The 14146-nt window shown below is 38.9% G+C and overlaps 1 protein-coding gene across 4 annotated transcripts in view; it reads left to right on the forward strand.

Moving 5' to 3' along the window:
- The window catches only part of MEF2A (myocyte enhancer factor 2A), a 211813-nt gene that overhangs the window by 149892 nt on the left and 47775 nt on the right, over window positions 1-14146 (forward strand). For 2 of the 4 annotated variants that reach the window (XM_049906144.1, XM_049906143.1), the window contains exons 4-6: window positions 5046-5183; window positions 8032-8251; window positions 9291-9350. In XM_049906144.1, coding sequence (XP_049762101.1) covers window positions 5046-5183; window positions 8032-8251; window positions 9291-9350 — 418 coding nt within the window. Of the gene's footprint in view, window positions 1-4848; window positions 4981-5045; window positions 5184-8031; window positions 8252-9290; window positions 9351-14146 lie in introns of all 4 variants that reach the window. The other 2 variants (XM_049906146.1, XM_049906145.1) reach the window with 2 other exon arrangements.

The following is a 14146-nucleotide window of genomic DNA, read 5'->3' on the forward strand; positions in this document are numbered from 1 at the left end:
GGCTAATTTATTTGCAAGATGACTCTCTTGAAGGCACAGGTGATGGTCTTCATATAAAAATAAAGCGATATTCTGAGTCATTGTCCAATTAACCATTTTTGTAATCAAACCATAATTCCTCAGTTTAAAGAAAAAGCTTCAATATGGCACTGTCTTGGTGGTGCATTGGTTAAAGCGCTCGGCTGCTAACTGAAAGGTCGTTGATTCAAACCCACCAGCCACTCTGTTGGAGAAAGATGTGGCAGCCTGCTTACGTAAAGTCTACAGCTTTGGAAACCCTGTGGGGCGCTTCTACTCTGTCCTTACCACCCAGTGCCATTGAGCTAAAGGGTCACTAAGTATCCGAATTGACTTGAGGACACTGGGGTTTTTTGTTTTTTTTTTTTTTTTCCTTTTTTGGCTTAGGAGAAAACATTTGATGAACTGTGCCCTCTTTATTGCAGTGCTATATAGATTTTTTAAAATTGTGTTGACCCTCAATAGATGTCGTGGAGTTTTCCTTACTCTAGAAAAATTGGGCTTTTGTTTTTTAAATTTCCAAGTTCATGCTCCAGCCTACTGGGTTTAAAATAAATGCAGGTGCTTCTATTAGAAGATCCAGAATTAGAACCTTTGGATGTTAATTGATTATAGGTAACTGCATACTTCACATAAAGGAGGAAGATTCCCAGTTACCAAGTCTAATCTTCCTATCAGAAAGCCTCTAGGGAATCACCCAATACCTTTTACAGTATCAGCTATTGTAACTTAAACTTTTAGGTTAAACCATATGAAATTGTATTGTGTAGTTCAAAAACAGTCAAGTACTGAATTGTTATAAAGCAAATTTCATGTTTTTACCACAATAAAAAAAAAAGTCAAATATCAGCACTTTAACCACTACGCCACCAGGGTTTCCCCACTAAGTTTACATCTATTAAAAATGATGACGAGTCAAGGGTAGTTGGACTTTTATAATTGTTAAAAGGTAATTTAGGTAAAATCATGACTCTCAAACAGATATTACTTGAGTGTGAGTCAACCATTTTAATTCATTAATTGAGGAGGGGAACTGGAAAAATTATTACCAGTTAACAGGCAGATCCAAAGGTCAGACAAATACGTTAGCCCATCAGGAAGGCCAAAATGAATTTGCTTCTGAGATGCAAAAACTGGCCTCTTCCACAGTGGGGAAAGGAAGTCAGTTGAACCTCTACTAAACCCCCCCCCCCAATACCAAACCCACTGCCATCGTGTCAATTCCAACTCAGAGCAACCCCATAGGGTTTCCAAGCTTGTAAATCTCTATGGAAGCAGACTGCCACATCATTTTCCCAAGGAGCAGCTCGTGGTTTCAAACTGCTGCCCTCTCAGTTAGCAGTTGGTCACTTCAACCACTGTGTCACTAGGGCTCCTTGAACCTCCACTGGGCAGAGTTTATGTGAATGTCTGTAGACACATACTTGTATTACTGTCAGTTTTCTACTTTAACTTTTATCTCTACAGTTTGTGAAATAGCTCAAAACATTAAAGGCCCAGACCCCAGATAATCAGATAACTTGCAAAGGGGTGCCCTAAAGAATGTATAGTTTTCCATTAAAGATGCTTAGTAATATTTTTTGGTCCATTTAGAAGTCTTTCACAATTTGTTCTTACATAACTAATGTTGAAAAGTAAATGTTAAATAAGGACATTCATAATTTTAAAATGTACATTTTGTACCGTAAATGCCAATGTGCAGAATGTGCAATGTGCTCAAAATCACAAAAAGAAAAGCCTTTAAAATCAAAATAGAAACTTAACTTTGTTATGACAAATAGAAAAATGTTTGTTTTTTAAAGGTGCTTAACTGGTTCTCCAAAAATAAAATTTTTGTTTTCTATAGAAATAGGCTGATGAAAATTTATAGGTATGTTAATTTTAGGATTTTATGTAAGTAATAGTGCCAGTTGAAGCTTTTAAACATGTTTTAGAACACAGCTATAGGACAGATTGTGTCAGGTTATCTTAAGTTGGTTAATAATTGCTCATCACAACAGATCCCTTTACCAGTTTATAATATATATTTAAGAATACAATTATATTCCAGAAAAGCAGCTGAGATAACTTAAATGGGAGATGCCACTGAAATTTTAAATTATTTTGGCACAGTTGAGTTTTCCCCTTAAGTTTGCCAGAATGGCGCTGATACGCTGTCACATTTGCAAGGAATAAAGAATTTAGGAGTTTTGTTTACTTTAGAATGCAACACAGTAATGAACAGTAATAGCCATAGAGTGCACACAGGCAAATGTTAGTACTCTTGATGAGTTTTTTCCACTTACAAGCTGGTTCCTCATAGTGGTGACCTTTCAGACTGTTTTCTTCATGAGCAGGTGTTTTTTGATTGTAGCTAATGTGTTGCAAAACTGAAGCTGGCCTGTCTCTCGTATCCTTCTCCTGGCCTTGTTAATAGATAACAGCATTCCACTTGTTAGTAACAGTGACACAGGAGAAACTTTTACTATTACGCTGTTCGGTAATGATAAAGAAGACAGAAAAAGTCTTTTTATGGTAGTTGGGCCCTCAAAACAACTCTTCATGTTTTGGTGATAGGGAGACAGAAGTTGGATATCAAACAGAGGTACATTAGCTTGTTATCTGCATAGCTGATACAGCCTCTTAAATTCCCTCACAATGACAGGAGCCCCTTCTGAAGTGAAGGCTTGCAGAGCTGGAGATAATGGAGAGAGCTTTGTGTCCCCATGAATACTAGTAGGGTTAACCCTACTGTTGTAGAATAAAAATTACATGTAATTAGTAAACACCATATTCTTTTTCTTCTATACATTAGAAAATGCTCAAAGAGATACTTGATGATTGCTGTCTGTAGAAAGTTTAGTGATTAGCATTTCATCATATCAAGAAGAGCGAGATTATTAGTCTTAAAATATATGAAAATGATGGGAAACTAGAGATGTCAGTCTAGAATGAAAGTAAATCAGTTGTTTCTAGTCCTAAAGTTGTAATAAAGTGTCAAATGCTAATTTATGTTCAAAGTACTCTTCGGTTTCTGGTTTTTAAATAAGCCAACTTCATGCTTGCCAAAATCTATATGCAGGTAGTGTTTTAGGGCTGTGTAGGTTATCAGAGTTAAATATATTCCAGTATCGTGACCGTTAAACAGTTTGACTCCTGCTGGCAGCTGGCAGCGAATCCACAGGCAGACTGTTGCAATGGATGGGGAGGATAAGTATCTCCATCCTTTAGTGTTCCAGACAACAGGCCCTCTTATGGCTAAGAGCACATAAATGTCCATGCAATTAGTTAGGCCCACAAAGCTCGGTGCCATGAGGCAGATGTTGGGATAACAGGTGTAATGTTTGCTGTACGTTCGTGTTTAGTGTAATGGAAATTTCAGGCATCGTATGTGGAATTTCTAGTATATGCCAAGGAATTTGAGAAGGTAACGTATCTATACTAATGATCGCCTGTGATTCTGTATGCATGCAATAAAAATCAAGTTAAATAAATAAATGGCTTCAGAGAGACAAATTCTCCACTCTTAATGTACTATATGTTTACATTCTACTTCCTTCAAGAAAAAAGTAAAATAAGCGTCTATAATTATTGCAAATCTTTTTTTAAAGGATACTAAGATCTATTATTATGAATTATTAAAAATACACTTTAAATATAATTTAAATAATATTAATGAACTTATGCGGGTACCCTGGTGGCATACTGGTTAAGAGCTCAGCTGCTAACCGAAAGATCAGCAGTTCAAATCCACCAATTGCCCCTTGGAAATCCTGTGGGTCGCTTCTACTCCGTCTTATAGCATCGCTGTGAGCTGGAGCTGACTCAACAGCAAATAACAACACCTTAAAATAAGACCCATAAGGATTTTAAAAAGCAAGCCTTTAGACGTTCTAGAAATAAACTAATATTCCATATCTGAGTCCTTGGTTTTACATTTATTCTTTTAAAAACTAAACAAGTCGTTTCACGATGACTTTCTAAGTTAAAAAAAATAAAAATCAGAAAACCAATCCATATTCATTATATTTTTACCCCCAAGCAAGGGGAAAGAAAACTCAGTATGGTTTAGGGTATATTTTGATGATACTGTAAGAAAATTCTCCAGAAAGTCAATTCAGTAAATTAAATGAAACCATAAAGGAGCTCTTTAAGAAGAGCTAGCAAAGGGGAAAAACTTTCTGATTAAAAAAATTTTTAATACGTAAAGTCATTAATAATATACATGTAATCTACATAGAAGTCATAGAAGTCATTACTGACCTATAAATATATAAATAAGTATTATATTTGAGCTTTTATACCTCAGAATTACATAGGAAGATGAAAATGTTAGTATTTAAAAACAAATCAGGGATCAGATTATTGGGATACTGTGTTAATTCTTTCCGATGGATAGGGTGAAGTCTCATAGGCCGAAAGGCGTTTCAGTAGGTGAAGTGGCAAAATTGTTACAAAGGCACTGCGATAGCCTCTCAAAGCATCATTTGGATACGTTTCCATTTCAGTTCTTAGGCTCACTGGCCCTGGTAAATAAGTGGATGAGGCTGTAATCAGATTGGAGTGTAATTAGGAGCAGCGATAACTTAGTGTCCTGTAGGTAGTTTGGAAAGGGAGAATCCAAACAACTAAATATTCCTTTTCTCTTAATGTACAACAGGAGCGTTTATTCTGGTTTCATCTACAGTTTACCTTATCTGAAAAATCAGAGTGCGTTTGTGATCGTTTGAAGCCATTTCATTCGCTCTTGTATAATTCAGTTCATTCAGTCTGTGCTCTCTTAAAATTTTTACAGAAAAATTCATGGCAAGTTAGTATTATTTGTGTGTGAATTTTCCAATTGTATTTCAGACTTTAAGAAAGAAAGGCCTTAATGGTTGTGAGAGCCCTGATGCTGACGATTACTTTGAGCACAGTCCACTCTCGGAGGACAGATTCAGCAAACTAAATGAAGATAGTGATTTTATTTTCAAACGAGGCCCTGTAAGTACTTTTACTTTACCTCTACTTTTTATTTGTTGATCCTTTTTGTTAACTTCATTATTTAGGCTCTGAACAAGAAGGAACACAGAGGGTGCGACAGCCCAGACCCTGATACTTCATATGTGCTAACTCCACATACGGAAGAAAAATATAAAAAAATTAATGAGGAGTTTGATAATATGATGAGGAATCATAAAATCGCAGTGAGTACTAAAGTATGGTTTGTGTTTTTATCTTGTGCATGAAGAGATTGACCATACATCTTGTTTATTTTCACAGTGAGTGGTGACAATAGTAAATAGAAGGAAAAAACTCTGCCATTTTACTAATTTTTATTTTGGTTTTATAGAATTTTAAAATGAAATTGCTCAAATTTGGTAATAATACATGGTCAGTGTTTTAAAAGTAGAAGTGAAAGGAAAATGACCTAATCCAGTCTCTGCCACTTATTACCCCTGTGCCTTTGAGATTCCATCTGTAAATGAGTGATTTGGCCCTTGTAAATATTAAGGCCCATTCCTACTCTAATAGTCCATGATTCTAAAGATAGTGGATATATAAGAATTACTTTCCCTTCCTTGACTTTTCTAAAAAATATTAGATGTACTTGAGTAGATCTTGAGAATATAAAATGTGAGGTGATTAGATTTCTTATGAAATTTGGTATTTCAAAATTATTTATGATCACCTTACATAATTGCTGTAATAGTAGTAGGGCTAAGCCTGTTGGGCTCTGTGCTTTGTAAATGTCACACTTGGCAACAGATACTACCAAACTCTTGTTTTTTTCTCATACTGTAGGTACTAAGGAAGAGATGCCTGGTTTAACTTAAGAAAGCGATGCTTTTAAACTGGTTGTAGAACAAATAGTTGATTTAATTTTTTTCTATGCTTATGCATCTAACTGTAGTGAAACTACTTCCAGAGTTCACATTCCAGAACTTGATGGTTCTTCTAAGAGTTCTTCTCACCTGAAGCTCCATTGGCAAGAACTACTTAAAATAGCTGTTCTGGATGTAATTTCCCGGTTTTATATATGTAATATAGGCTTCATGGAACACACTGGTTCCAAAGCTAATACTCATTTCATTGTTAGGATTGATTTCCTTAAAACTATGCCCCAAAGAATGCATCATGGATAATTTCTTCAAAATAGATCTGCACTCTAAGAAGATGCTTATGAAAAATAGATATAAAGGGGCTTTTCTGTGCTGATGACATTACTGTTTGCAAACAAAATAAACCTTGCAGGGATGTTGCGAGGAATAACTAGTCAATGTTAAGTGGCAAAAATACTGCATGAATGAAATTGTTTTTACCTTTGAAATTTTTTAAATCATGGATTGATCTATGTTTGTTGCTTAATATACTTTCTCATCTGAAATAAGTTACTGTTGAATAGAGTATACAGACTATGTATATATCCTTCTAACTTTGAATTGGCAGTATTACCTTACTTCGTAAATCACTGTTTTAAAATGTGGGGGAAAGGAGATTTTTTTCTCCTCTCACTTTAGATTATAGAGCGGGCTGCTGTTTATCATGGTGAATTTGTTGTTGTGTTAGGTGCTGTTGAGTCAGTTCCAACCCATAGTGACCCTATATTCATGCAACAGAAGGAAACACTACCTGATCCTTAACCATCCTCACAGTTGTTGCTTTGTTTGAGCCCATTGCTGTGAGCCATTGTGTCAGTTCGTCTCGTTGAGGGCATTCCTCTTTTTCACTTTACCAAGCACGATGTCCTTCTCCAGGGACTGATCCCTGCTGATAACATGTCCAGAGTACTTGAGACCAAGTCTCACCATCCTTGCTTCTAAAGAACATTGTGGCTGTGCTTCTTCTAAGACAAGTTTGTTCGTTTTTCCGGCAGTCCATGGTATATTCAGTATTCTTTGCCAACACCATAATTCAAAGGCATCAATTCTTCCTTATTTCACATGCATATGAAGCAACTAAAAATACCATGGCCTGAGTCAGGCACCCCTTAGTCCTCAAAGCAACAGCCTTGCTTTTTAATACTTTAATGAGGTCTTTTGCAACAAATTTGCCCAGCGCAGTATGTCATTTGATGGTTAATGAGTGTATTATAAATGGTGTATGCGAGAAATGCAAGAGGAAAATAGAAGTGTAATATTGGGGAACCCAAAAATATTAATGAATTTAGGTGTGGAATATTTTGGAAGGAAGGAAGATAGCATTTACAATATTTGTAACTTAGTATAGTTCAAAGAACTCTTATCAAAAATTTCTGTACTAGCTTGTCAGTAATTTTGTTGTTTAAATTTTAAAGTTTCTTTGCAGCTTCATTATACCAAGGTTACATTGTGTTATGTATATAATAACTTGGTTTTTCTTTAGTTTTGCCCATTAAGAATGCCAGCCAGTTAAATCAGACCTGAACTTTTTTTTATAATATCCCATGTTTGGCATATTAAGTTGGTAATAAATGTACACACTTTTTCCCCTTTTGTTATATTGGGAATCTCCTTGTAGAAATGTAGTGTTGCTAATTTATGCGTACTTGGTGACAATGAGGAAACCCTGGTGGTGTAGTGGTCAAGTGCTACGGCTGCTAACCAAAGGGTTGGCAGGTCAAATCCACCAGGCGCTCCTTGGAAACTCTATGGGGCAGTTCTACTCTGTCCTATAGGATCACTGTGAGTCGGAATTGACTCGACGGCACTGGGTTTGGTTTGATTTGGTTGGTGACAGTAATATATTTTTCATGTCTAAATTTGTCTACACTGCTCTGTTATCAGATTCTAACCTCTGATTTTCATCCATAAGAATATTTGAAATATATAGATTACATTAGTATATATAATATCAATGTATAAAAATTGAAACTGAAAATGTTCATGTCAAACGTATCCACGTTAAAGTACAGTTCTAAAGAAAAATAGCTTAAATCTGCAAATAGATTTAAGAATCCATCTCCATTCTCTGTTTTTAATTGCTAGAGGTATCTTGTCAAATTAAAGCTTGTAAGTTATTTAATATAGATGAAAATTAAACTAACAGTTTTCTCTTCCTTGTTCTTATTTGCAGCCTGGTTTGCCACCTCAAAACTTCTCAATGTCTGTCACAGTCCCTGTGACTAGCCCTAATGCTTTGTCCTACACGAACCCAGGGAGTTCACTTGTGTCCCCATCTTTGACATCCAGCTCAGCGTTAGCAGATTCAAGCATGCTCTCTCCACCTCAAGCCACATTACATAGAAATGTATCCCCTGGAGCCCCTCAGAGACCACCAAGTACTGGCAATGCAGGTTTGTAGTGAAATCTCTTCTGCTGGTTCATTAACAAAGAGGGGGGTAAAAAACTAATTGCTAACATAAAAAAAAAAAAAAGTTTTTTTTTTTTAGCATAAGCATAGGTTATTCTGCTACTCTTAGTTTACTGCTTTGATGAGTAAGAATCACTACTACATGATTGGCTCTATTTTAAGGTATTTTTTCAGTACCTCCTATGGCTCTCGCACTGTGCAGGGCACAGTGTAAAGAACCTGCCCTCTGTAAGTTTTCTTTATGAGAAAGCCATACTTTTTTTTTTTTTTTTTTATGGCTCTCGCACTGTGCCAGGCGCAGTGTAAAGAATCTGCCCTCTGTAAGTTTTCGTTATCATGAGAAAGCCATACTTTGACAGGCAGAAAATTTAATTAGGTTATCATAAGCAAGGATTTAAAAGTTGAGTATAAGCCGTTTAAGGAGCCCTGATGATGCAGCAGTTAAGTGCTCAGCTGCTAACCATCTAACCAAAAGGTTAGTGGTTCAAACCCACTCAGCAACTCCACAGGAGAAAAGATGTGGCGATCTGCTGCCATAAAGATTATAGCCTAGAAAATCATATGGGGCAGTTCTACTGTGTAATGTTGGGTCATTCTTAGTCGAAAATAGACTCAGTGAAACCTAACAACAACAGTAAACCTTCTATGTTAGAAATATGGGGAATAGATGTGCCTGATTGGAGTTAGAGTGTTTATTGTATTTCCTTCTACCTAAATTAGTTCATTCGTTCAGCAGAAATTTACAGTGTATTTACTGCATTACTCTGTCATGCAGTGCCTCCTCTGCCTTTAGTTGTAGATTTAATAGTACTCCATGAGCATTATCTCTGTTCGTATGAGCTTGATTGACAAACTCACATACATGATTACATCAAAGTATACATTAATGCCACGTTCAGGCTATACCAGTTTTTATTTTTGTGTTTTATAAGAATGAAGTGGGGGTTACCTGTATTCTGTGAGGTAAGGAGAGCTAATTCATATTCATTCCCTCCCCTTTCTCTTCTCTCTAATGCTGTTAGGTGGGATGTTGAGTACTTCTGACCTCACGGTGCCAAATGGAGCTGGAAGCAGCCCAGTGGGTGAGTATATTTCTGCTGTTACACTCTGTAGGCATCAATCCTGTCAGAGACAAAAGGAATATTTTTCCTGGAACAGGGCCTTTATACCAAATTGAAATGAAGAGGAGAAAACGGGGATATATGACTAAAGTAGACATGTCTCTTTGAAAACTTAAATTCCTTCCTAGGGGTACTTTAACTAATACTTAAATTTTTCACAAATCCCTGTTTTTCTTCCTTGTACCTTGGCGTTAAGTTCAGTTACTCATTCATTCATTAAGTTTGGACATCATTCTTTTGTAAAGACTGAACCGCCTTAATACCACATTTACATCAAGGCAATTTCTTAAGCAGAAGCTTTCTGTATCTGTTTATTTCAGTATCTGCCCTCCCTAAAGTTAGACTATTAGCAAACGGATCTATCTTATAATAGCATGAAATGTTACTGGAGTAGGGAGAAATGATGGACCTATTTCTAGAGATACCAATAGAATTGAGAGGCTCTCTGAAGGAACTCTTTTGGAGGTCACATGTAGAACATTCATACTTTGTCATAGATGCAGCCAAATAGGTTCTTTCAATTTGAACCCCTCTCAAGCTGACTAGCAGTTTAAACAGGCCATAAATGTACCTGCGTGGCCCTGAAGTACTTGTAAAGATAGATACCAAGATCTTATGTGGTATATATATGGTGTATGGATTGAATTGTGTCCCCCGGAAATATCTGTCAACTTAGCTGGGCCATGAGTCCCAGTATTGTGTGATTGTCCACCATTTTATGTGATTTCCTTGTGTGTTGAAAATCCTGTCACTGTGATGAATTGAGATGGGTTAGTGGCAGTTAGATGAGATATACAAGATTAGATAATGTCTTAAGCCAGTCTCTTTGAGATATAAAAGAGAGAAGTGAGCAGAGAGACAGAGGGACCTCATATCACCAAGAAAGCAGTGCTGGGAACAGAGCGTGCCCTTGGACCTGAGGTTCCTGTCCTGAGATGGTTCCAGACCAATGGAAGACTGATGACGAGGACCTTCCTCCAGAGCCAGCAGAGAGAGAAAGCCTTCTCCTGGAGCCGGCGCCCTAAATTCGGACTTCTAGCTTACTGGACTGTGAGAGAATAAACTTCTCTTTGTTAAAGCCATCCACTTGTGGTATTTCTATTATAGCAGCACTAGATGACCAAGACAAAATTTGGTACCGGGAATGGGGCGCTGCTCTAACAGATACCTAAAATGTGGAAGTGGTTTTGAAACTGAACGAACTGGCAGCAGCAGAGAAGTAGCAGCAGCAGCAGCAGAACCAGGAGACCAGCACCAGACAGCGCTAGAGCCAGCCCACAGAGTGAAGGAGCTGAGTGCCTGTGTGCAGGAGGCTTCCTGGTGGAGTGGGGTGCCTCTAGGCGCTTATTGGTGGAGTTAGGCTTAGCAACCCATGGAGCAAGAGGGAGCTGAGTGCCTTCTGGCCAAAGTTTACTGGTAGAGTGGGGTGCCTCCAGGCACTTAGCGGTGGAGCTACAGAGCTTTGGAATATGCAGATTACACAACCTTGTATGATGAAAACAAAGACGACATGAAGCGCTTACTGATGAAGATCAAAGACTACTTCCTTCAGTATGTCTCACACCTCAACGTAAAGAAAACAAAAATTCTTACAACTGGACCAATAAGCAACATTATGATAAACGGAGAAAAGATTGAAGTTGTCAAAGATTTCATTTTACTTGGATCCACACTCAATGCCCATGGAAGCAGCAGTCATGAAAGCAAAGGACATGCTGCACTGGGCGAATCTGTAACGAAAGACCTTCTAAAGTGTTGAAAAGCAAAGATGTCACTTTGAGGACTAAGGTGTGCCTGGCCCAAAGCACGGTAATCTGAGCTGTCTCATACGCCTACAAAGGCTGGACAGTGAATATGGAGGACTGAGGAAGAATTGATACCTTTGAGTTATGGTGTTGGTGAAATACCACGGACTGCCAGAAGAACCAACAAGTCTGTCTTAGAAGAAGTACAGCCAAGAATGCTCTTTAAAACGAGGATAGTGAGACTTTGTCTCTTGTACCTTGGACATGTTATCAAGAGGAACCAGTCCCCAGAAAAGGGCATCATGCTTGGTAAAGTAGAGGGTCAACGAAAAAGAGAAAAACCCTCAAAGAGATAGATTGACACAGTGGCTGCAACGATGTCTTCCAACATATAAACGATTGTGAGGATGGCGCAGGACCAGGCAGTGTTTCATTCTCTTGTACAGAGGGTCAGCATGAGTCAGAACCAACTTGATGGCACCTAACAACAGTAACAACAGAAGATAAGGTAGAATATCCCGAATGAAGCCTGGAGGCACAAAAGGATGGAAAACTCAAAGGAAGGCTAAGTCCCAGAGGATATAATGAAGAGGTCTAATATATGTGAAGTTGGAGTCCCAGGAGGTAAGGAGAAAGGAAATTGGGCAGAAGCGATATTTGAAGAAATAATCACTAAGAATTTATATATAATTCTGTATATACATACAGGCAGATACACACACACACACACAGTCTTCCCTCAGTATCTGCAGGGATTGGTTCTAGGACCCTCTGCAGATGCCAGCATCTGTGGATTGCTCAAGTCCCTTGTATAAAATGACGTAGTTTGTTTTTTGTTTCTTTGTTGTTTTTGTTTTGTTTTACACAGCACAAGAATGAAAAGTGTTTCGCTTTGAAGTGGAATAATGATTGTTGGACCAGGTTAGGGCAGATGTGTGAGGCAGTAGATCAAAGCAGGCAGTTTTACAGATAGCCACATCCAGGCCCTCCTGCTGCAGGCTGCCCTCCAATCCAGGTGTCCTGCTAGGAGGCTCTGGGTGACTTTGCATGCCCACACATACATGGTGTAGGGGGTTCTAGATCCTAGATCTGCCAACTTGGTTTTCTCCTTAAGGACCCAAGATGTCTGCTGAAAACATGCTCTGCCAGATCCTAGGTCACGTGACCCTATTCCTCGTGTCCTCACTTGCCTAAATTGTGTCGAGGTATGGCTGCCCCTGTCCTCTGGGAGCATCATCCTTCTCAACCAAATACTGTTTGTTCCTTGGGACCAAACCCTATCTTGCCTTGTGCTGCCTTCCACGTTGCCTCCAGGCCCTTGAGCTCTTTCTTTTTTCTTGAATGTTTTTGATCCGTGGTTGGTTGAACCCACAGATGTGGAACGTGTGGATCCACAGGGCCAGCTGTGTCTGTGTGTGTGTGTGTATGTGTGTGTGTATATATATATCGTTAGGTGCCTTCAAGTTGCTTCTGACTCATAGTGCACCTATGTACAACAGAACAAGAAACTGCCCAGTCCTGCACCACCCTCAGTGGTCACTAACATGTGTGAGCCCACCTTTGCAGCCACTGGTCAGTTCATCTCGTTGAGAATCTTCCTCTTTTTTGCTGACCCTCAGTTCAGAGTTATCAGCTCTTCTTCAGTCGTCCGTATTCACTGTCCAGCTTTTGCATGCATATGAGGCCGTTGAAATTAACGTGGTTTGGGTCGGGTGCACCTTAGTCTTCAAAGTGGCATCTTTGCTTTTTTGACACTATAAGAGGTCTTCTGCAAAAGATTTGCCCAACACAATATGTCCTTTAATTTTTTTTTTTTAATAATTCGTATTGTGCTTTAAGTGAAAGTTTACAAACCAAGTCAGTCTCTCACAAAAACTTATATACACCTTGCTACATACTCCCAATTCCTCTCCACCTATGAGACAGCCCCCTCCCTCCCTCCACTCTCTCTTTTCGTTTCCATTTCGCCAGCTTCTAACCCCCTCTACCCTCTCATCTGATCCAAGAAGCTCACTCCTTACCAGCATCCCTCCAACCCACTGTCCAGTCCAATCCATGTCTGAAGAGTTGGCTTCGGGAATGGTTCCTGTCCTGGGCCAACAGAAGGTCTGGGGGCCATGACCACTGGGGTCCTTCTAGTCTCAGTCAGACCATTAAGTCTGGTCTTTTTATAAGAATTTGGGGTCTGCATCCCACTGTTCTCCTGCTCTCTCAGGGGTTCTCTGTTGTGTTCCCTGTCAGGGCAGTTCATCGGTTGTAGCCAGGCACCATCTAGTTCTTCTGGTCTCAGGCTGATGTAGTCTCTGGTTCCTATGGCCCTTTCTGTCTCTTGGGCTCGTAATCACCTTGTGTCCTTGGTGTTCTTCATTCTCCTTTGATCCAGGTGGGTTGAGACTCATTGATGCATCTTAGATGTCTGCTTGCTAGCGTTTAAGACCCCAGATGCCACTCTTGAAAGTGGGATGCAGAATGTTTTCTTAATAGATTTTATTATGCCAGTTGACTCAGATGTCCCCTGAAACCATGGTCCCCAAACCCCTGCCCATGCTATGCTGGCCTTCAAAGCATTCAGTTTATTCAGGCAACTTCTTTGATTTGGTTTAGTCCAGTTGTGCTGACCTCCCCTGTATTGCGTGTTGTCCTTCCCTTCACTTAAAGTAGTTCTTATCTACTGTCTAATTAGTAAATACCCCTCTCCCACCCTCCCTCCTCCATCTTGTAACCACAAGAGAATGTTTTCTTCAGTTTAAACTATTTCTCCAGTTCTTATACTAGTGGTCTGATATAGTATTTGTCCTTTTGGAACTGACTCATTTCCCTCAGCATAATGCCTTCCAGGTTCCTCCATGTTATGAAATATTTCTTAGATTCCTCACTGTTCTTTATCCATGCGTAGTATTCCATTGTGTGAATATACCATAATTTATCCATTCATCCGTTGATGGGCACCTTGGTTGCTTCCATCTTTTTGGGATTGTAAACAGTGCTGCAGTAAACATGGGTATGTGTATA

The sequence above is a fragment of the Elephas maximus genome, chromosome 13 (assembly GCF_024166365.1).
Source record: "Elephas maximus indicus isolate mEleMax1 chromosome 13, mEleMax1 primary haplotype, whole genome shotgun sequence".
Taxonomy (NCBI): domain Eukaryota; kingdom Metazoa; phylum Chordata; class Mammalia; order Proboscidea; family Elephantidae; genus Elephas; species Elephas maximus.